General features: G+C 39.8%; 1 protein-coding gene and 1 long non-coding RNA gene across 2 annotated transcripts; both read right to left on the bottom strand.

Annotated features, from left to right (window-relative positions):
• Positions 1-8850: 8850 nt before the first annotated feature.
• On the bottom strand, positions 8851-12371 carry LOC143500197 (uncharacterized). The gene is made up of 5 exons (XR_013126721.1): positions 12157-12371; positions 12030-12071; positions 11780-11857; positions 10485-10547; positions 8851-8885 (listed from the first exon to the last, which is right to left on the bottom strand). It is a non-coding gene; the product is annotated as an uncharacterized LOC143500197 (long non-coding RNA).
• Positions 12372-12476: 105 nt separating this feature from the next.
• On the bottom strand, positions 12477-21023 carry LOC143500206 (leukocyte immunoglobulin-like receptor subfamily A member 3). The gene is made up of 8 exons (XM_076994227.1): positions 20989-21023; positions 20606-20898; positions 16916-17185; positions 15403-15672; positions 14811-15089; positions 13094-13372; positions 12689-12934; positions 12477-12607 (listed from the first exon to the last, which is right to left on the bottom strand). Exons 1-8 carry the CDS (start codon positions 21021-21023, stop codon positions 12477-12479), a joined length of 1803 nt encoding a protein of 600 aa, XP_076850342.1.
• Between the last annotated feature and the right edge of the window lie 556 nt (positions 21024-21579).

The following is a 21579-nucleotide window of genomic DNA, read 5'->3' as shown; positions in this document are numbered from 1 at the left end:
ACACACACACACACACACAGTCTTGTGCCAGTTCACATGAGTTCAAAGTTCAGTTCATACTAATGAAAACGAGCTACAGTGAGTCCCCACATAACGATGGGGTTAGAGACTGAAAAGTCCGTCGTAAAGCAGTTTTCATTGATAAGCGTGGCCCTAGATTTAGATATACTTTGATCATAAATACAGTATAGAAAAAACTAACAATGTTCTTGTGCGTGCGTACAGCGTGAGCGTATCATACACAACACTCCGCAAACCGCGCAAAATTAAAAAAAGTCATCGTAACTCCGGTCCGTCGTTAACCAGACATGTTGTTAAGCTGGGACTCACTGTAGTTCAGGGGTCGGCAACCTTTGAGACATGGCGTGCCAACTATAACATGTCTAGTCAATGAGTGTGCCACTATGGCGGCGAGTGTAAATTGTTAGCGGAGGGGGGGGGGGGGTGTAAATGGACACAAATTAAGTATTATATCGCGATCGATCGCCAAGTATAAACACCTCTGCCGCTCGCGCACGAGTTGTGCGGAGTCACGCGCTACGGTCACTCGCGAAAGTATAATCCATTAATATAATAATTTATATTAATTTATCATTTTTTTGCTGATGCTGGTCCAGCGTGCTGCGTGCCAGTGATTATGCCTCGGCATGCCAACGGTGGCACACGTGTCATAGGTTGCCGACCCCTGCTGTAGTTCATATTCATAGTTCATTTTTTAAAGCACTGCAGATCACCCACAATGTAAACCAGTACAAGCCTGTCCACGTCTTGGGAAACAGGCAGCAGATACTTTACAAAATGCTCGGATGAATGGACTTTTGCAGTTGTTGCATCATACTTCTTAATTTCTTGTACTCAAGTCGTGTGTATTCCACAAGACGCCTATAATGCTTCCAAAAAAATGTCATTTTAAATTTTATGCCGATGTGGCCGATGTCCTGACTTGTTTTTTCAGACCAGGTGAGCACATTTTGCATGAAAACATGCACAACACTGCACACTGCAAAATGTAGGATTTGCATTGGACAGGACTGCTCGGCCTGGATATTGAACAATAAAAATGAACTGCTACTAACTGGACTGCCCAATGGAGCATGGGTTCTAATCCATCCCTGGAGTTTTTCCTTGCAACGGTATTTTTTGCTCTTACGACAGGATGTGTGTACATTATTTTAAGACAACATGAGGGCTAAAAAAAAGTATGCTACCATAAATGCATACAATTTTGTAAACATGGAAAGCTTCTATTAAGATACTGAATCCATTGCCATTTTGTCAGGAACCACTCATATTAAAGATGGCTGCATACTTGGCAACCTTAGATCTTTGGAGCCACTCCCACAGACCGTGACAATGGGCCACTATTGGATAAGTTTATACACATGCTTCATTAGCTCATTTGTATAGATTTATACTAGTAAAAATGTTATTCTTACATGTATGAATTTAATTCTTGATATCAATAATGTTATTTTTACATGTAAGATTTCAATTCTTGATATCAAGAAATAAATTCTTACATGTAAAATTAACATTTTTGACATCAAGATAAGAATTCTCACATGTAAAAATTAAATTTTTGATATCAAGAATTACATTGTTGATATCAGAAATAACATTTTTGATATCAGAAATGTAATTCATGATATCAAAAATTTAATTTTTACATGTAAGAATTTAATTTTTACATGTAAGTATTAAATTCATGATATCAAAAATTTAATTCTTGATATCATGAATTGCATTCTTACTAGTAAAAATTCTATTCTGATTTTTCACTAGTAAAAATTTAATTCTTACATGTAAGAATTGCATTCTTACTAGTAGAAATTGAATTCTTACATGTGAAAATTATTTTTGTACATGTAAGAATACAATTCTTACATGTAAGAATTTAATTTATACTAGTAAAAATGATATTCTTACATGTAAAAATGTTTCCCCCATTCAAAATGAATTGGAAAAGTCATGAATTATCACATGTAAAAATTTAATTTTTGATATCAAGAATGTAATTCTTACATGTAAGAATTCAATTTTTACTAGTAAGAATTTAATTTTTACATGTAAGAATTACATTCTTGATATCAAAAATAAAATTTTTACATGTATTAATTTAATTCTTGATATTAAGAAAAATAGGAATAAAAGCTAAAACGGCTTGCCATACACACATCCGTAATTCTTATTCAAGATATCTCTAATGTAATTATGACTAGTCAAAATGACATTTTTAGATATCTGAATTAAAGAAGTGCGTGCACTACGCCCCTTTTGCAATGTTGCCGAGTCGTCGAAACTGCTGCCTGCGGAATTTTGGGTGGCTAAAATGGCGTTAGCTGTTCTTGAAAAGAATAATTTCAGTGCGCTTTCTGTGTGCTTAACTACTCAATATGCCGTGTTTCCAGGTAGATTTGAGGTATTAAATGATGTTGGATCAGGCTAAAATCAGGTTCCTCTTAGAGTGACCTGTTCTTCATAATGCATTTGTTATTTCTCTGGCCCACCATCAATAAGGCCTTCAATAAGCCTCTGAAACTGCCCCTTTAAATCCGTTAACCTATGCCCACTGCTCAATGCCATGTTGTGTGCTGGTATTTCTTCTTCCAATTAATTTGTGTTCTAGAACAGCATTTCTGTATTTTTAGTTTTCAAATCTAAGAATATGTTTCCTTACGTTAGAAATGCTGGCGAATTCAATCATCATGTACAAACCGCGTACAATTGGAACAACTTGAAATAGAAACCATTTACAAAAGGAATGCTTTCATTAAATTATTTTTTTTCTACATGCACAAAATCAGTATGGGAAACAATAACCTCTTAAATGTTTGCTCGTATGCTCGTTTGTTTAATCTATCGCTTTTAAACAAAGCGGGCTGCAAACACGCATCGTGAACACACCCTTTTTAAATAAGGAACCACTTCAGCCGCCGAATAAGTAACCAAACGAATCTCAAACTGCGAATAAGTAACCAACTTCAGCGTCGTGAAAAATGGCACAATCTTGAAAGATCTCAACAGTATGGATTATGCGGCACTAAAAATCGTATTAAAAACACGAGAATGCGAGTTCGACTGTCCTGACATCGCGTACAGACCACTGATTAGCTAGGGTGACCAGATGTCCTCTTTTTCCCAGACATGTCCTACTTTTGAGACCTAAAAAATGTCCGGGGGGAATTTCAAAATCGTCCGGGATTTTGTTCGTGTGTGTGTGTGAGAAGAAGAAAGCGTGGGCCTGCCAGTCTACCCCCGAGTGTTTACAAGCGAAAGCACGTGTGTCCGCCGGTTCTGGGGCAAAGCCGAAACGAAAGTGAACGTTTACGGGGGAGTTAAAGAAAAAATTCCTGTGCTTTCGCCGCGGTCGTGATCCGTATGAGGCAGAGTGCTTGATGTGTACGGCAGGTACTATGTTGTTTTGTGCTGTTCAATAAATGCAATTTTTACACAGACACCATGTCATTTGTGTCATATCAAACACCGATACACCGATGACCCCAGCAAAAAATGTGTCCTCCTTTTCAGAAACCCAAATCTGGTCACCCTAGATTGGCAAATACAAAGAGTGCCAAGCTTGGCGCTAAAATGCTACGTAAATCTGGGACGTATTGACTAGACAAAATGATTATTGAAGATATCTACAAACACATTCCGACTAGTCAGAATAATTATTCAAGATAACAGAAATAAAAAAAAAACGTCTAGATAAAAAATGTTCAAGATATCTGCAATTTATTTGTAGATATCTTTAAATGACTTTTGACTAGTCAAAAATACAGTTCTGGATATCCCTAACTTTGTTTTGCCTAGTCATTACTTACTTTCAAGATATCTGATATTTAATTTGCACTAGTCAAATCTTAGTTTCAGATATCTAAAAATATTTTTAAGATACCTTAAATAATGAGTATGTTTAAGATATCTTTAATTAGAATAATGACTAGTCAGAACAAAAAACTAGATATCTGTAATTGACTTTTTGACTAGTCATAATTTAATTGTAGATATCTTAAATGTACATTTCAGATAGTCAGTAATTAATTGCAGATATCTTGAACTTGAGCCTCCATACAAATCAATGGTGAATATGATGTAATTTATACTAGTCAGAATGTAATTGGAGATATCTCAAATTGACATTTTGCCTAGTTAAAATATAATTAGAGATATCTTAAATTAAATATACAGATATCTGTAATGTAGTTACAGATATCTGGAATGTAAGTGGGGTGAAGCCCATTTTATGATAAAACGGCCTGCCATAGAGAGTGTAGGGGCCTGCTGCTAGTGATGGGGAGAGGATACCTCAAGGAGTGTATCGACACACTACACAAACTGTGTTGGTCACTCAATAGTGACCCCTGCAGTAGTTATAATATAGCAGGTAAACAATATGAAAATAAGTTGGAAAAGCATCCTGAAAACACAACTTGTGAAATATTTAATCAACTTTTGTTTACTTAGAATATAATCCCAATATTATAACTTAATTTGCTCAATTTGTTTGCGGAGTTCAGATGTTCTTTAGAAGAGTCCAAAATTTGCTTAAAACCTTGTGTAAATGTTTAACAGTAAAATATAGCAAATTCTTCTAATAAAATTCAGCAAAAATGTGGAACTTGTGTATGGATTTTCATGAATGAAACAAACAAAAAAAATACATTCCAGACAGTGGAAAACTTCCTGGTTCGATCCGTGAGGGCAAAAATACAAAATCCAAAAGCAACAGCAAAACTCCATCCAACAAATCCACAACATTGGCGATACAGTTTGTTTCCTTATAAACACAATTTGGCATGACACATCCAAACGATACTCTTCCTGTATCAGTCACATGATTTATGTTTAAAGCAATACACGCACCAATACGTGGTTTCACTCTTGTGCGATCGGCACAGTGCTGACGCACCAGTGTCGTTCGTCCCATCACTACCTCCAGCTCCTCTGCTGCTGTCTGAGAGGAGCTCTGTACTACACTCGACTGGAAGATCAACGTCTCTTCTTTCAGCTCAGCCTGCAACACACTGCTCTCAGAATCTAAGAGTCCAAAGAGGTTCAGTGAGCTGATCTCCTTTGAATCAGCCTCCATGATGCAGAAATAAAACCTGCTCTCTGTTGCATCTGTTTCAAATTAGAGCCTTCAGTAGCTACATATTCAATTTCACAATGATTATGTAACGTTGGGGAGCTAAGAGGCGGACACAAATGCTGAGGAGAGCAGGCTTTAATAACTGGAGTGTTAGCATTGAGGGTACGAGGGTAATAAGGCATACTAATTAAAATACAGCTATAACAAGAAACTAACAACCAGACAGGATAACTCAGATAATGAAAGACTCAGAACAAGGTGACAGAAAACAGGCAGATAAACACAGGAAAACTTACAGGGCAGGAATGCAATAAACCAGGGTTACCAACACAATCACTAACCACAGGGAATCTAACACAAGAAGTACAACACATTGACTTACAAAGAGGGAGAGAAACAGGGAGTACAAGTACCAAACAAAGTACCAAACAAATCAAGACAAATTACAAACACCTGAGCAGAATGCAAGGAAGGGGGGACAGACAAGACAAGATGATCAACAGAAGACACGGACTGGACTAACTGGGGAATTGATCTAAACAAGATTACACAGAAGACATGGACAGGACTGACAGCAGGAGAGAACACCGACAGGGGTGTGACAGACAGAGGGAAACCATGGAAACCAGGTGGGATAAACAGACAAGGAAAACACAGACACATTGAACAGTACCGGAGTGACAGCTAAAAGAGGGAGGCGGAGCCCTACATGATTACAACTAGTGCTTTACTTAAATTTACACAATTAGAATTTGTGCTTTACAATCAAACAAACCCATAGACATAGTTGAATTCAATGGACACAAATTATATTTACAAATCTAGCTTTATCTGCTAAAATAAATCACACAATTTCTACCATTTCAACACAGTGTTTAGATTTTATCCAACTAAGGCCAATGGCATGGCTAACAGTCACCTTCTTGTGGGCTTGAAGTGTAATAACTTAATCTTAATATTCTCATAAAATACAAAGTGACATTTCATAGCTGTCATATTTAAATAAAAAAAGAAAAACCTTGATAATAAAATATTACATCTCTTTTCTTTCCAACGTACTATATGAGGGCTGATGGAGCAGTGTGTGGGGTGCGACCCAGCGGAGATCTGAACGAGTGTACTAGCATTAAACATTCACAAACAACCAGCCACACACAACCACATGCACACGTGAGCACACCTGAGCATTAACCCACATCCACATGAGACTGAGGTAGAGAAAAAACCACGCAAAGTGACATACAAACACGAGACACCCGAACAGTGTGGCAATGGGACTATTGTAACACCACAGCATCTATAGCTCCATGGAAACGAAATAACTGTTCACCAACCCGTACATAAACCAAATGGAACTGAAATCATCATTTATAAACCCCATTACAAGCCACAGTGTAACTACAATAAGTTCAAGAACCCCTTTACAACCTGTCATGTCTAGCCCCGCCCCCACCTGTTTGTCATGTCTTTCTCACCATGTGTTTAATAGCCACGCCCCTAGGCGTTGCCTCCCCAGCTGTTCCGTTAATTCGTCTTTGCATATATTAGTGTCAATGTTGTTCTATCATGGGTGTTGTCCTCTCTCCCCTCCCTGACCTGATTAGGTCCTCTAAGTGCTGCTTAGGTGTCTAGATGAGAGTATGCTGTGTGAAATTGGCTACCTCTTCTCACTGGTGTGGATGTAAAAGCTGGGTGTGTTAATTATGAAGTGACCCAGGATTTCTTGAAAGGTGCTATATGAATTGAACTTCATTTCCTATAAAAGCTCCTGCCATATGGAATAAAGTTCCGATCATTTTCTGAGATTCAGACACAATCTCAATATTTAAGCCTTGACTGAAAACCTGTTTATATAGTCAAGAAACGTCTTATTTCTCATCTTAGATCTGGGGTTTTGTGGGATGTGAGAGTTTTGGTAAACTGGGATGTCATGATCCTGTCACTTCACCTCATTTATGTTTCTCAAGTTTGTTGAGATCAGCGGAGTGCTGATGTCCCAGGGAGCCATCATGTCTCCTTCTGGCTCTGTGGCATAGCTAGATCTGCCAGAGTCCATCTTTACACACTATAGAGTGCCTATCTGTTTACTTTGGCCTTTGATTAATCTGTTACATATTCACCACATCATGTATCTTTTCTCTGAGGTTCACCTGGGGAGTAGCACTGCAGTCAGAGCCTACAATACCAGCATCACTGCTCCGACACGGAATGAAAGCCTGGCGTTCATCAACAGACATTTACAGTGACAATATCAAAGCCAAGAACTTTAATTTTTACCTTTTACTTAGTCTGATTGTGTGATTTGTGTGTGACTTGTGTATTTGTCTGTATTTTGTGTAATTCGTGTGTTAACGGGCCGCCCAATGGAGGATGGGTTCCCTTTTGAGTCTTGGTTCTCCCGAGGTTTCTTCCTATTCCCCACCATCATAGGGAGTTTTTCCTCGCCACTGTGGCCTTTGGCTTGCTCATTAGGGATCTGGACCCATAGTATTGTTAACCCTGTACATCCTGTAAAGTGCTTTGTGACAACATGTGTTGTGAAAAGCGCTATACAAATATATTTGATTTGATTCGATAGAGTCCTAACTGACACCCAATAGTATAATACAGCCTCAACCCATCTCTGCTGCACTGGCTCCTCCCAACACCCCTGATACGCCCCTAATGTGACTCATCCCAGCACCCCTGATACGCCCCTAATGTGACTCATCCCTACACCCCCTGATACGCCCCTAATGTAACTCATCCCAGCAGCCCTGATACACCGCTAATGTAACTCATCCCAGCAGCCCTGATACGCCCCTAATGTAACTCATCCTAGCAGCCCTGTATGCTCCTAATGTAACTCATCCCAGCAGCCCTGATACACCCCTAATGTAACTCATCCCAGCACCCCTGATACGCCCTTATTGTGACTCATCCCAGCACTCCTGATACGCTCCTAATGTGACTCATCCCAGCCTCATCCCAGCCTAACTAACCTCCATGTCTTTGGACTGTGGCAGGAAACCGGAGACCCCGGAGGAAACCCACACAAACACAGGAAGAACATGGAAACTCCACTCAGGGACTTGAACCCAAGACCCCAGTGGTGAGAGGCAAACATGCTAACAACCAAAGCACCATGTTGCCCATATGGGTTTCAAGAACAGCCACATGCTTTTAACCCAGACCAGCACCTCTAGAAACACAGAATAGACTATTTGTTACAATTTGTGGCAATAGTACCAGGATAATAGTACCAGATTGTCATACAATCTCATAAATCCTCTGGAATATGTTAAGAAATGAATTGCCCTATAAATTTTGTTTTTTTCTTATGCTATCAAAAACAAGTTTATGTAAAGGGAATAACTAAAGTTATATACAAGAATAACACAAATGTTAATGTGATCAATAAAAATGAAATTTTACAATTAAGTATGAGGAGATAAAACCTTATAAAAACATAAAAGTTTAGCATGATCAAAAATTATAATAACGCATCGTTACTCTTGACTGTGCAGTTTTGATTGGATTGATACTGTATATACTGGAAGGCCAAATTGGCAAGGTTAGGGTATACAAACCCAAATACCTTCAGTTCAGATCCTGCTTCCTCGTGTTCCCTAAAACCACAAACAGGACCTTGAAAAAGCTTGTGTACAGCAAGACCACAGGGAACTGAACAACAACATGATCTCCAAAAACTACACTGAGCATAGTTGTTAGCACATGCTGATATAGCCTGACACTGGCAGCTCTGACACTCTTCAAGATTTAAGTTCCACAATATTCCTCTTCCTTTAGAGACCTAGAAGAGAAAGAAACTTTATAAAATATCTTGACAAATTACTTGAAAGAACAACACACATTGTTGTGGAGACTGCATGGAAGTTTTTAAAAACAAACTTCATGCCTCAGTGTTTAAAACATTAAGAAATGTTCATTTTAAATGCAAATTTATTTATGTCCTATAGGGCACTTCTTTAAGCATGCCCTACAGGTTAATCTAGGAAATGTTAAGGAACTGTTCTCTTCTTGCTGGGATCAGTTCTTCCTCACTCCACAGACTCCAGATGGTCCAGACTCAATGCTGCTCCCTGCCTTCTCACTCACACTCGCTGTCACACCCATATTACACCTGGTCTCAAAGATCTCAACTAGGCTTCTTGTAAAATATCGCGTTTGAGTCAACGTCTTTCTACTCACTTGTGAAGCTTTTAATAGCTTCACTTCATCCTGCATGTCTGAACTTCTCCATCCTTACAAACCCAGCAACACTCTCCAGATGATGATGGAGAACAGGTGTGATATGGTCATGAGTGGAGATGATGGAGAACATGTGTGATGTGGTCATGAGTGGAGATGATGGAGATCAGGTGTGATGTGATGGGCAGTCATGGCCTTGTGGTTAGGGAACTGGTCTTGTGACCAAAGGGTCCTGGGTTTGATTCCCAGACCTGAGGCCATGACTGAGGTGCCCCTGAGCAAGACCCTTAACCCTCAATTGCTCACTTGTATAAAAAATGAGATTAAAATGTAAGTCGCTCTGGATAAGGGCGTCTGCCAAATGCCATAAATGTAAATGATGTGGTCATGAGTGGAGATGATGGAGAACAGGTGTGATGTGGTCATGAGTGGAGATGATGGAGAACAGGTGTGATGTCATGAGTGGAGATGATGGTGAACAGGTGTGATGTCATGAGTGCAGGTGAGTAGCTGAGCAGCAGTTTTGTACCATCTGAAGTTTATGGAGTGAGGAGGAGATAATTCCAGCCAACAAGGAGTTACAGTAATCTAGTCTACTGGACTGAGAAAGGGATCATTGAATTATGGCTTTTCTACGCATTTGAAAGGAGATACATATGAATATAGACATATCCATATATTAACATAAACACTGACTCATGAGTCTCTTGAGTCTTTCCCCCCTCATATACACTGTTTCACCCCATCTCCCATCATTAAATGTTTTACACAGTTTTGATAATTTTGTGGTTATGGTTGTTAACATGATCATTAAAAAATTATGCAAATATGTGTGTCCAAGATGTACAGTGAAGAGCAAAAGGACTGGTATGTACTGTAGTCCCAGACTGTACTATAGTACTGTAATTTAGTACTGCACTTTACTATAGTCCTGTAATTTAGTACTGCACTTTACTATAGTACTGTTTAGTACTGTACTAGACTACAGTACTGTTTAGTTCTGTACTGTAATTAAAGTACTGTGTAGTTATACATATACATATATAGGCCAAAAAAGTAACAAAGAGATCAAAGGTCAATACATAAATCAGTGTTTTCCTCATGTGCCCAACATATGGCATGGTGATCAGTGGTGTTGTGCCCACTACCACTGTCTGGTGTTTATGAAGCAGAGCTGTGGTGCTGTAATGTTCACCATTACCTGACGTCTGTTTCAGTTCTGAGTACAGTACACACGCACTCCCACTGGCCTCACTGGTCTTCCCTAACAATGGGCAACACACAGGAGTGAGCTTTCATCACAAACAACAACACACAGGAGTGAGCTTTCACCACAAACACCACTACACAGGAGTGAGCTTTCACCACAAACAACAACACACAGGAGTGAGCTTTCACCATAAACAACACCACACAGGAGTGAACCTTCACCACAACCGACAACAACACACAGGAGTGAGCTTTCACCACAAACAACACGACATAGGAGTGAACTTTCACCACAAACACCACACAGGAGTGAGCTTTTACCACAAACAACAACACAAATGAGTGAGCTTTCACCATAAACAACACCACACAGGTGTGAGCTTTCACCACAAACAACAAAATACACAGGAGTGAGTTTTCATCACAAACAACAACACAAATGAGTGAGCTTTCACCATAAACAACACCACACAGGAGTGAGCTTTGACCACAAACAACAAAATACACAGGAGTGAGCTTTCATCACAAACAACAACACACAGGAGTGAGCTTTGACCACAAACAACAAAAAACACAGGAGTGAGCTTTCATCACAAACAACAACAACACAGGTGTGAACTTTACCACAAACAACAAAAACACAATAGTTTTCCTTTCTGAAACATATTATCATCTTTTCCACAACCACAGCATGTGTCTTTCCACATAGCTGTTTAACAAATGAGAAGCTATTCAGTGCATCAGTTAGGGATAAATCACTTGTTGCAAGGTTGTTATGAAATCATAATTCCCCATGCAGTAATTTTCCAACGTCTCTTACCTATCTGCTTAGTTAAAGCCAGGCAGTGGCTTTTTTGGACAGGCTGTCTGTATGTGTGTGTGTGTGTGTGTGTGTGTGTGCGTGTGTGTGTACAACAATTCTACCTGTTTGTATTTCAATTAGAGCATAAATCCCATCTCTTTCTCTATTAAAGAGAAAATAAACTGATTTTCTTCATTTTCATCTACTGTCATATCATTTTAAATTCGAGTTTAAAATTTGAGTTTAAAACACACAAACACACGTGGTAAAACTGTTCTTTAAAGGGGTTTTGGTATTTTTACCTTTGCTCTTTGGATTTTTGGTTTCAAAGGAGTAAATCACATCCTTTGACCGACATATAGTATCATCACATAAAAATAAAATAATTAATGATTTAGGGCAGTATAGTTTGATATAAAGAATCAGTGTCATCTCTCCCTCCATTTGTTCATCTTTCAAAATAAAGTGTAGTCGGTGGTATTTACCTTTAATGTGACGTCTGAAGTTTTTCAGCTCAATTAGGGCATATGTTCCATCCAGTGGTCCAGTTGATGTGTTATCTGCTATCAAAACCAGACATCAGATCCATTTGATGAATTAGTAGTCAAGATAAATCTCAGACATACAGAGTTATTGTTATTTCTAATGTGTTTTATTAGTCACAGTGTGTACACACTGTTGGATGAAGCAGTACAAATCAAACACAGAGTGAAATTTCTTTGAGATGATCTCTACCTGTAATCCTATTACCAACATTGGCATAAACATGATCGCTGCCTGTTAAAGAGGAAATAAGGCCTTGTAAATAAATGTGTTAATTCACACACAAAAGCTGGAAGGTTCATTAGAAACACAGACCAACCTGGCTGTAGCAGTGAAGGTCCTGAAAGAGAACTCCCAGGCCCAGAGCAGCTCTGGCTAGTGTTCTGCTGATGTCCAGTAGGGGGAGACGGAGATCCTGAACCTTCTCACACAGTAAAACGGCAGTAGAGTTAACACAATCACTTACATGGTCTTTCATTAATGTGTATTCACTACACATTTGGGAAAAATTATAAAAAACTTTTTATCCATTAAATTGACATTTGATAGACAAATGTTATTGATATCACACTGAAGAGCAAATTCACCATGGTGTAGAGAGTTCATTTGTCTGTAGATAGTCTATAAAACTACCACATGCTACAGGAAACTGTCTGCTTTCAAACCTTTGTTCTTCTTAAAGCTCCAGAATAAGATAAGTAAGATAATGAACAACAGGGTTAAACAGAGTCCCACAATCAACCCAACTGGTACATCACTGGACCCAGAACCTAAAATAAATGTACAAGAGCACTTTAGGTCTACTGAAATGATGCAAAATATCAAATATCAAATTTCAAGAGATTTCTCACCTCTGACTGAGATCCAGCTGTGTGGAGACTCTCTACTCTCTGGGTATTTACAGTAGTAAAGACCCTCGTCTGATTTTGAGACAGCAGGGATGGTTATCTGTCCTGTGGTCTGGGTCTGAAAGGATGATCCATCTTTATAGAAGGAAGCTGTGAGGTTTGAAGGTGTCTGGCTGCATAAACATCGTAGAGTGAGAGAATCTCCCTCAGTCACGGGGTGGACAGGACTGTCCAGGATCACATCACCATCTGTGAAAAAGAGACACAGAAAATAAAATGTTGAAAATACACATGCATGTCTTCACATACATGGAATGATATCCATTTAATACTACAAACAAAATGTTGTAGATTTATTCTATTCTATGTTTAGTCTTATACTGAAAATAAAAAGTATTGAAATCTGACCATGCACTGTGATGTTGACAGGATTACTGATTCCTCCAGATTCAGACTGACACCAGTAGACTCCAGTGTGGGATGTGGAGAGAGAGCTGATGGTGCATGTAGATCCTGTAACTGATCCCCAGCCTGATGAACAATCTGACACACTCCTGTTCTGTGTGTATTGCAGGACTGTCCATGCAGTAGAGTGACTCTGGTCCTCACAGCTCAGTGAGAGAGAGTGACCGCTGAAGTGTTGACTTCTACTGGGACTGATGATCAGAGACACTAAAGAAGGCACACCTGTCAAAGGCAGACAGATCAGACATTGTAGAAAGCTGCTCAATACTGGCAAAACTAAAGCTACATAAATGAACTGTTCACTGTACTACAAGGAAACTGATAGGAAATACTCAGGAGGAAGGCAGTTCATTAAAATAAAATCATTTATTTACTTTACCACACCAAACAGTGTGAATGCCCAAATGAAGCGTGTTCGGGAAAACAAGGCAGAAACAGCTTAATCCAGAAATCCCGAGCAGGGAAAACTTTATTTTCCACGCAACACCGCCCTCTGGCGGGGCAGATGCACAGGCCGGTTGACCAGCAGGGCGGACAGGACCAACGACCGGGGGCCGCCCACGGCTCGCTGGCTGTGTCTTCACCACAGCACCATCCAAGTCCAAGTGGGCCGGATTCAGACGGTCCACCGAAACCTGCTCAATACTGGCAAAACTAAAGCTACATAAATGAACTGTTCACTGTACTACAGGGACACTGAAAATTTAATTGATAAATACTCAGGAGGAAGGCAGTTCATTACATAAAGAACATAATTTATTTACTTTACCACACCACACAGTGTGAATGCCCAACCACACCAGCACACACCTGATCTCAGATCTGTACTCCTCATGTTCTGGTCGTTCTGAGCCTTTTATAGTTTTTAATTCTGCAACACTGTATTGTTAATTGTACTGTCTACTTAACACAGCGCTAAATTAACAGTGTCTTCTTAACAGTGTAATTAAAATATTTTACTGAATTAACTGTATTACCTTTGCAACTCTGTGTACTTTTAACTATTATCTTCGTAACACTGTAGGCTATTGCAAACTGTTTTGTCTTTGTAACACCACCGTTAGCTACATTGCCTTCTTAACACTATTATTAACTGTATTGTTATCTCGGCACTCTATTGTTAACTGTATTATCTTGTATAACTATAATATTATTAACACTATATTGTAGTGTACAACTTAACCATAGTTGTATTGTCTTAACTCTACATTATTACCTGTACTGGGATCTTAACACTACATTATTACTGTACTGGGATCTTAACACAACATTATTAACATTATGTACTGGGATCTTAACACTACATTATTAACTCTACTGGGATCTTAACACTACATTATTAACATTATGTACTGGGATCTTAACACTACATTATTAACATTATATACTGGGATCTTAACACTACATTATTAACATTATGTACTGGGATCTTAACACTGTGTTCCAGTCTAAAGGTGGTGCTCTACTCCCCCACTTATGCTGGTACTGACACATGTTGCCACTGGGAGATCCTGCCTGTGTCTGTAGCTGGAACTCAGTGAAGCTTCTTTTGTGCAGTCATCAGCCCATCAGTCTAAACCAGCCTTGTGTCTCCTCTGCTGTATGGATGCTGTTTATGTGTTCACCAGTATATACTATCACTTAGTAGAAACATCCTTACCAGTAACCTTTACCCAGAGTGCATCACTGTAGTGTGTGTAGTAGACTGGGTTTCCTCTTCCAGCTCTGCACCAGTACTGGCCTCCATCAGAGGGCGTCACTGAGCTGATGGTGGTGGAGCTGGTTTCAGTGCTGGTCTCACTCTCTGGGTTCTGTGTGTGTTTGGACCAGTAAAACCTCCACCCAGCAGACTGCTCCAGCTTACAGTACAGAGTCACTGGGTTTCCTATCAGTGCATCTCCTTGAAGGCTGGATGTGAGTTCAGGTTTAGGTTTCACTGCTGATGGAGATTAATCAAATGGTTCAGGACATAAAGTGAGTTCACACACTGCTTCCAGAAGATTTACTACAGTCATGATTTAACAGAGACACACACTACACTAGGATGTAACATCTCAACCTGAGGAGGAACTGATGCTGATCTGATCTGCTGGTGACCTGAACCTGACAGTGAAGTATTTAACTCAGACAGACTGAAGCTAAAAACTACAGCACTGTAATAATGTACGTGTCTAATCTCTCTCAATACATAAATATTGAGCTCATGGTGAGATGAGATTGAGGTTATGAGGTTAAGAGATGATCACATTCACCTGATACAGTCAGTGTAACAGCATCACTGGTGTGGGAGTAACGGGATCCTCCATCCTCTGTTCCTCTACAGGTGTATTTATCTCTATGAGACTCTATATCACTGATTGTGAACACCTGACCACTGTGGACATGTCTGTATGATCCTTCTTCATTCCAGCTGTACTGCCACGTAGTGACACCTCCTCCATCTATGTTACACGTGAGAGTGACAGTCTCTCCTACAAATACCTGTGGATCAGGCTCTATGGAGACCACAGCTGTTGGTCTTTCTGTGGAAAAAAAAACAAAATATTTCTAATGTCACAAATCTATATACTATACTCAGTACAACCAGTTTGAGAGCTCCACAGGTCTATGAGTATTTTAGCTCTGCTGACTGTGTTCTCATACAGGAATAATCATGTTTATGTATCTGATAAACATTATGGATTGTGGTCTCCTCTTTATTAACATCATCATTAATCCATCTTTACTGCTACACCATGTCCTGCATGTGAGAGTGATCTCTCCTAGATCAGATGTGAGTGATCTCTCCTAGATCAGATGTGAACGATATCTCTTAGATTAGATGCGAGTGATCTCTCCTAGATCAGATGTGAGTGGTCTCTCCTAGATTAGATGTGAGTGGTCTCTCCTAGATCAAATGTGAGTGATCTCTCCTAGATCAAATGTGAGTGATCTCTCCTAGATCAAATGTGAGTGATCTCTCCTAGATCAAATGTGAGTGATCTCTCCTAGATCAAATGTGAGTGATCTCTCTTAGGTCAGATGTGAGTGATCTCTCTTAGGTCAGATGTGAGTGATCTCTCTTAGATCAAATGTGAGTGATCTCTCTTAGAGCAAATGCGAGTGATCTCTCCTAGATCAAATGTGAGTGGTCTCTCCTAGATCAAATGTGAGTGATCTCTCCTAGATCAAATGTGAGTGATCTCTCCTAGATCAAATGTGAGTGATCTCTCCTAGATCAAATGTGAGTGATCTCTCTTAGATCAAATGTGAGTGATCTCTCTTAGAGCAAATGCGAGTGATCTCTCCTAGATCAAATGTGAGTGGTCTCTCCTAGATCAGATGTGAGTGGTCTCTCCTAGACCAGATGTGAGTGATCTCTCCTAGATCAGATGTGAGTGATCTCTTAGATCAGATGTGAGTGATCTCTTAGATCAGATGTGAGTGATCTCTTAGATCAGATGTGAGTGATCTCTCCTAGATCAGATGTGAGTGACCTCTCCTAGATCAGATGTGAGTGACCTCTCCTAGATCAGATGTGAGTGACCTCTCCTAGATCAGATGTGTGAGTGATCTCTCCTAGATCAGATGTGTGAGTGATCTCTCCTAGATCAAATGGCTGTACTTTGTGTTTAGGCTAATATCTTGCTTTCCAAAATGAACAAATGATCTCAAAATTGTGTCATGATTAAAAACAATATATTTTATACATGTGCTGCATATTTTTCTAAATACATTTTCTAAAAAAAACCCAAAGTATTAGAAATATGAAAAGGTAGAGCATACCTGTTACTGTGATCTCAACATCACTGTAATATGTGTAGAAGTTTCCCCTCTGTGCATAGCAAACATACTTGAAAATTCCTACGTGAATTTCTTTTTGATTTATTGTTTTTGTGTATTTATATACACTAATCCAGTCTGTGACTTGAGCATGTTTTCTGTACCAGTAAAATGTCCATCGTACAGACGGCTGCACCTCACAGCTCAGAGTAACAGTGTCTCCAGTGTAGACGGAGCTCTGAGGACTCATGCTCACAGTTGGTTTGGGTTTATCTGTTGAGATATAATGTTGAATGAATCAGATTCCCTCACTATATAAGTAGACATTGACTTTAAGATATGCTTTGTGCTTAATGGAGTATATGTGTCAGGAATGTCACCTAATTGCCACTCTGCTCAGCTGTTCCCCATCACCACACCCACATTCCTAACATACTTATACCTTTCCGTCCCACTTCCTAGACGCGAAGTATTGCCAACAATGTTGCGTACCGAGCATTATACCCTAGTGTTGATCCTCCTGTGCACCGACCTCTGCTTGTTTCCTAGACCTCAACTCCTGCCTAGCCCTCTGGTACCTTACGGACTCTGCCTACCCATCACGACCTCGGACCGGATTGACCACTTCAACGTAGCTAACGACAAGAGTTATCCTTCATACCACCGTAGCTCTCTCGTATGCTACTACTACTGTGCCTGTCTTTCTAAATAAAAGCCGTGAGCTTTTGCATAAGGATCCCTCTCTGTGTCCTTCAATCGTAACAAAATGATTAATTAATATGAAATTATGAATGAATCAGATTTCCTCACTATATAAGTAGACATTTTGGTTCAGTGTTATGAAACGATGAATGTAACAGGTTTACCCTTTACAACACAAGTATAAGCTCTATCATATTAAGATGCTTTGTATCTAATACATGATTTAGGTTCAGTGTTTACAGAAACATTTGTAGCAGTGGCAAATGGTATTCTATACAATGTCTAAATGATCAAAGGTGTGACAATTGTATTGCAAAGTTAAAGTTTGCTGGGTATTTAGATTTTTCACTTGATTGCTGAACCAAATCCTGCTGGGTGAACAATATAAATGCACTAACAGTTTGACATCTTATGATGTGCTTATAGTGAATAAACAAATAGACATACTACAAAATGGGTGTGGTGTCACAAATGGAGCTCTGGCTCCATTTTACTGTTATTTTACTGTTACCTTTTACATTTTATCCTGTTTTTCAAGCCTTTCTCTTTTTTTGCCAACATCTGAGATGCATCAGTATACGTTACATGATTATTAAACAATTTATTTTCAAACTCTGAATGGTCAGAAAGATTCTCTATCTCATCTGTCATTTCCTGTCCCTGTAGCAGTCACTCTGGTGTGAGAGTAGTGGTGTCACGTAGGGCTACGCCCCCCTCTCCTAGCTATCACTCCGGTTTCCCTGCTCCTCGTGTCTGTGTTGTTCCTTGCTCGTTGATCCTGCCCAGCTTGTCTGTTTCTATGGTTTCCTCCCCAGCTGCCACGCCTGTGTCGTCATTGTCTTCACCTGCGTCTAGTTTAGTTCTGTATACTTATAGTCCCTGTGTGTCTCTAGTCGGTTGACCGTTGTTTTGTGGATCTGTGTTTTGTCATGGTCCTGGTATCTACTTTCTCTGTTGTTCTCTCTCTGTTCTTGTTACCCTGCCTGGTTTCGTTATGATTCTGTGTCCGTCATGCCCATGTATTTGTCTAATCTGGATGGCTCTCCTGTTATGACTCCTGCCTGCCCTTTTGACTACAACTATGGAAATCCCCTTATTAAATCTTGCTCTCCTCAGCTTTTGTGTCTGCTTCATCGCTCCGCAGCGCGCTACGCATTACAAGTGGGTTCCTGTTACGATTCCTGTCTACTACCCCTCTTGTTTTGGTTTATATTTCCTGGTTTCCTTTTGTGTACTCTTATTTTGAAATTCATTGAGTCTGGTTTCAGTGTTTTTCTGTTCCATCCTTCTTGTTTGTAACCCTGCCCCTCATTAATATTCCCAGGTGTTTGTACTTGGTTTTCCTTGATGTCCCTGTATTTAATCCCTGGATTCTGTGTAGTCTGTGCTGGTAATTGTTGTTGTAACAGCCCTGTGGTTCATGTGTGTAAATCTGTTCTTGTTGGTTTTGTTTAGCTTTATTAAACATGAATGACATGCTCATGGATTTGACCAGCTCAGCACATGCATCCACCTCATTGCTTCCAGACACCACAAACGTTACAGTTCCTCCTGCCACTGTCCCTCTACAGGTGTATTTACCTGCATGACACTATTCAGCAGGACTGATTGTGAACACCTGTTCACTACTGACAGGACTGACTGAACTGTCACTCTTCATTCCAACTGCACTGTCAGCTAGAGACAGATCTCCTTCCTGTATGTCACTTCTGAGAGTGACAGTCTCTGCCACAAACACCTTTATCATAAGCACCTCTATGGAACCGATAGACACTTGATACTGTGGATTCCTCTAGATATTGTAGATTTACATCATCACTAAACTGTCTGTACTGCTACTCCATATCATGTGTTAGCGTGATCTATCCTAGATCACATGAGGGAGTGATCTATCCTAGATCATATGAGGGAGTGATCTCTCCTAGATCATAAGAAGGAGTTATCTCTCATAGATCACATGAGGGAGTGATCTCTCCTAGATCAGATGGCTGTACTTTCTTCCTAAGCCTGTGGTCTTGCTTTTGTGATCGTAGAAAAATAATAAATTGGTGATGAAAGCAAACCACTGTAAATGTAAGTGCTACATCAGTGTGATCACAGTAAGGTTTAGAGAGTAAATTCATAGATCCATAATCTTTCTCTCAAAAATATGTAATCAGTGCAGTATATTTGATTAAGCTGTTCACATATCTGTATATACTGTAACACTCCTGGTTCATTAATGACTGAAGCAGACCTGTTGTTCACTTTAAAATATGAAAATGTGACAAACACAGACTCATATTGTCAGGTCCTGCACTCCCAGGCCTCGCCACCAGAGGTCCGACTCCCCGGAGTTTTAAACAGATCAGCTGTTTTGCAGAGTAATGGACAGGCTATATAAACCCACCCAGCCCTTTTCTCACTGCAAAGTATTTCCATTCCACCAGTGTTTGCTTACCGAGCGTTTTCCCCTGATTTCTGTCTCTAGTGTATGATCTCTGCCCTGTTCTCTACCTTGCCTTTGCCTGGCCCTTCTGCTACCTCTGTTCTGTTGTGGATTTTTGGATTTTGACCCCTGTCTGTGTATTCGACTACATTCTCTGGATTGTCCTATAATTTTATTAAAACCTGCACATGGATCCAAATCAGCCTCATGAGTCTGCCTCGTTACACATATTAACACTTGTTGTTCAATATATGTAGAAAAATAGAAAATAAAGAATAAACATGCATCACAGTGCAAGACACGTAACTGTCAGTAGAGGTGGAGGGAAGTGAGAGTTTCTCAAAGTAACAGGGTCTCCAGATTTATCAGTATTCACTTTATACTGGGCTTTGGTTTTGCTGTTGTAAATTAACAATAAATATTAAATCACTTCAAGTTAATCATAGTAAAGTTAAGAAAGACACCACTGTAAGGATGAAGGTATCTAGTCTCTCTGAAGACAGTAGTGAGTGTACAGTGAGGTGAGGTTGAGGTTAATGAATATTGAAGATTATCAGACTCACCTGATACAGTCAGTGTAACAGCATCACTGGTGTAGAAGTTGTGGGATCCTCCTGTACAGGTGTATTTACCTGCATGAGACTCTGTAACAGGACTGATTATGTACACCTGAGCATCGCTCACAACACTGTCGGATCCCTCTTTCTTCCAGCTGTACCACCACCAGGAGACACTTCCTCCCATTTTGGTACATCTGAGAGTGACAGTCTCTCCCACAAATACATGTGTATCAGGATCTATGGAGACCACAGGTTTTGGTCTTTCTGTGGAACAATAACAAAATAATGTGGTGTGTCTATTGCAACAAGAAGATGTGAGACAGATACAACTCCCAGTACAACCAGTGCGAGAGCTCCACTGGTCTGTGTATTTTGGTTCTACTGACTGTGGTCTCATACAGGAATCAGCACCTTCATACATGATCACTAAACTGTTCATACTGCTACTCCATATCTAATACATGAACATGAACTCTCCTAGTTCATATGGCTGTATCTTTAACCCATGGTCTCAGGTTTTGTATTAAAGCTACTTGTGTAATACAGAACCCCACACACCCACTTCACTGCTCCTTTCAGCTTCTCTCATCCTACTGTTACTATAAAGATCCACAGGCTGAATGAGATGTAGTGAAAATGTCTTTTACCATGACAGCTACTAATTATCAGTAAATAACTGCATTGATCTTACTATTAATTATCATAGTGTTTGTTCAGCCAGTGGAACTTAACAGTGACCTGATGGGAGAAACTGAAAGGAGGAATGAAGGAGACGTGAAGGGTCCTTTATTATGGATGTAGCTTTACTCTCCACAGTAGTGTTGTGTCGTTCACAAACGATTCATTCGAATGAAGGAATCGTTTGAGTGAATGTAGTGAATCGAATCACTTCCTCAGCTGATTCGTTCCTTTCTCAGTTCAGTAGTTGAGCTCAGCAGCAACCGTGCAGGCCGGCAGGGGAACTGCAGTGTGGTCTG

The sequence above is a fragment of the Brachyhypopomus gauderio genome, unplaced genomic scaffold (genome assembly GCF_052324685.1).
Source record: "Brachyhypopomus gauderio isolate BG-103 unplaced genomic scaffold, BGAUD_0.2 sc137, whole genome shotgun sequence".
Lineage (NCBI taxonomy): Eukaryota > Metazoa > Chordata > Actinopteri > Gymnotiformes > Hypopomidae > Brachyhypopomus > Brachyhypopomus gauderio.
The sequence above is the reverse complement of the archived record's forward strand: the minus strand, read 5'-3'. Positions and strand labels throughout refer to the sequence as shown.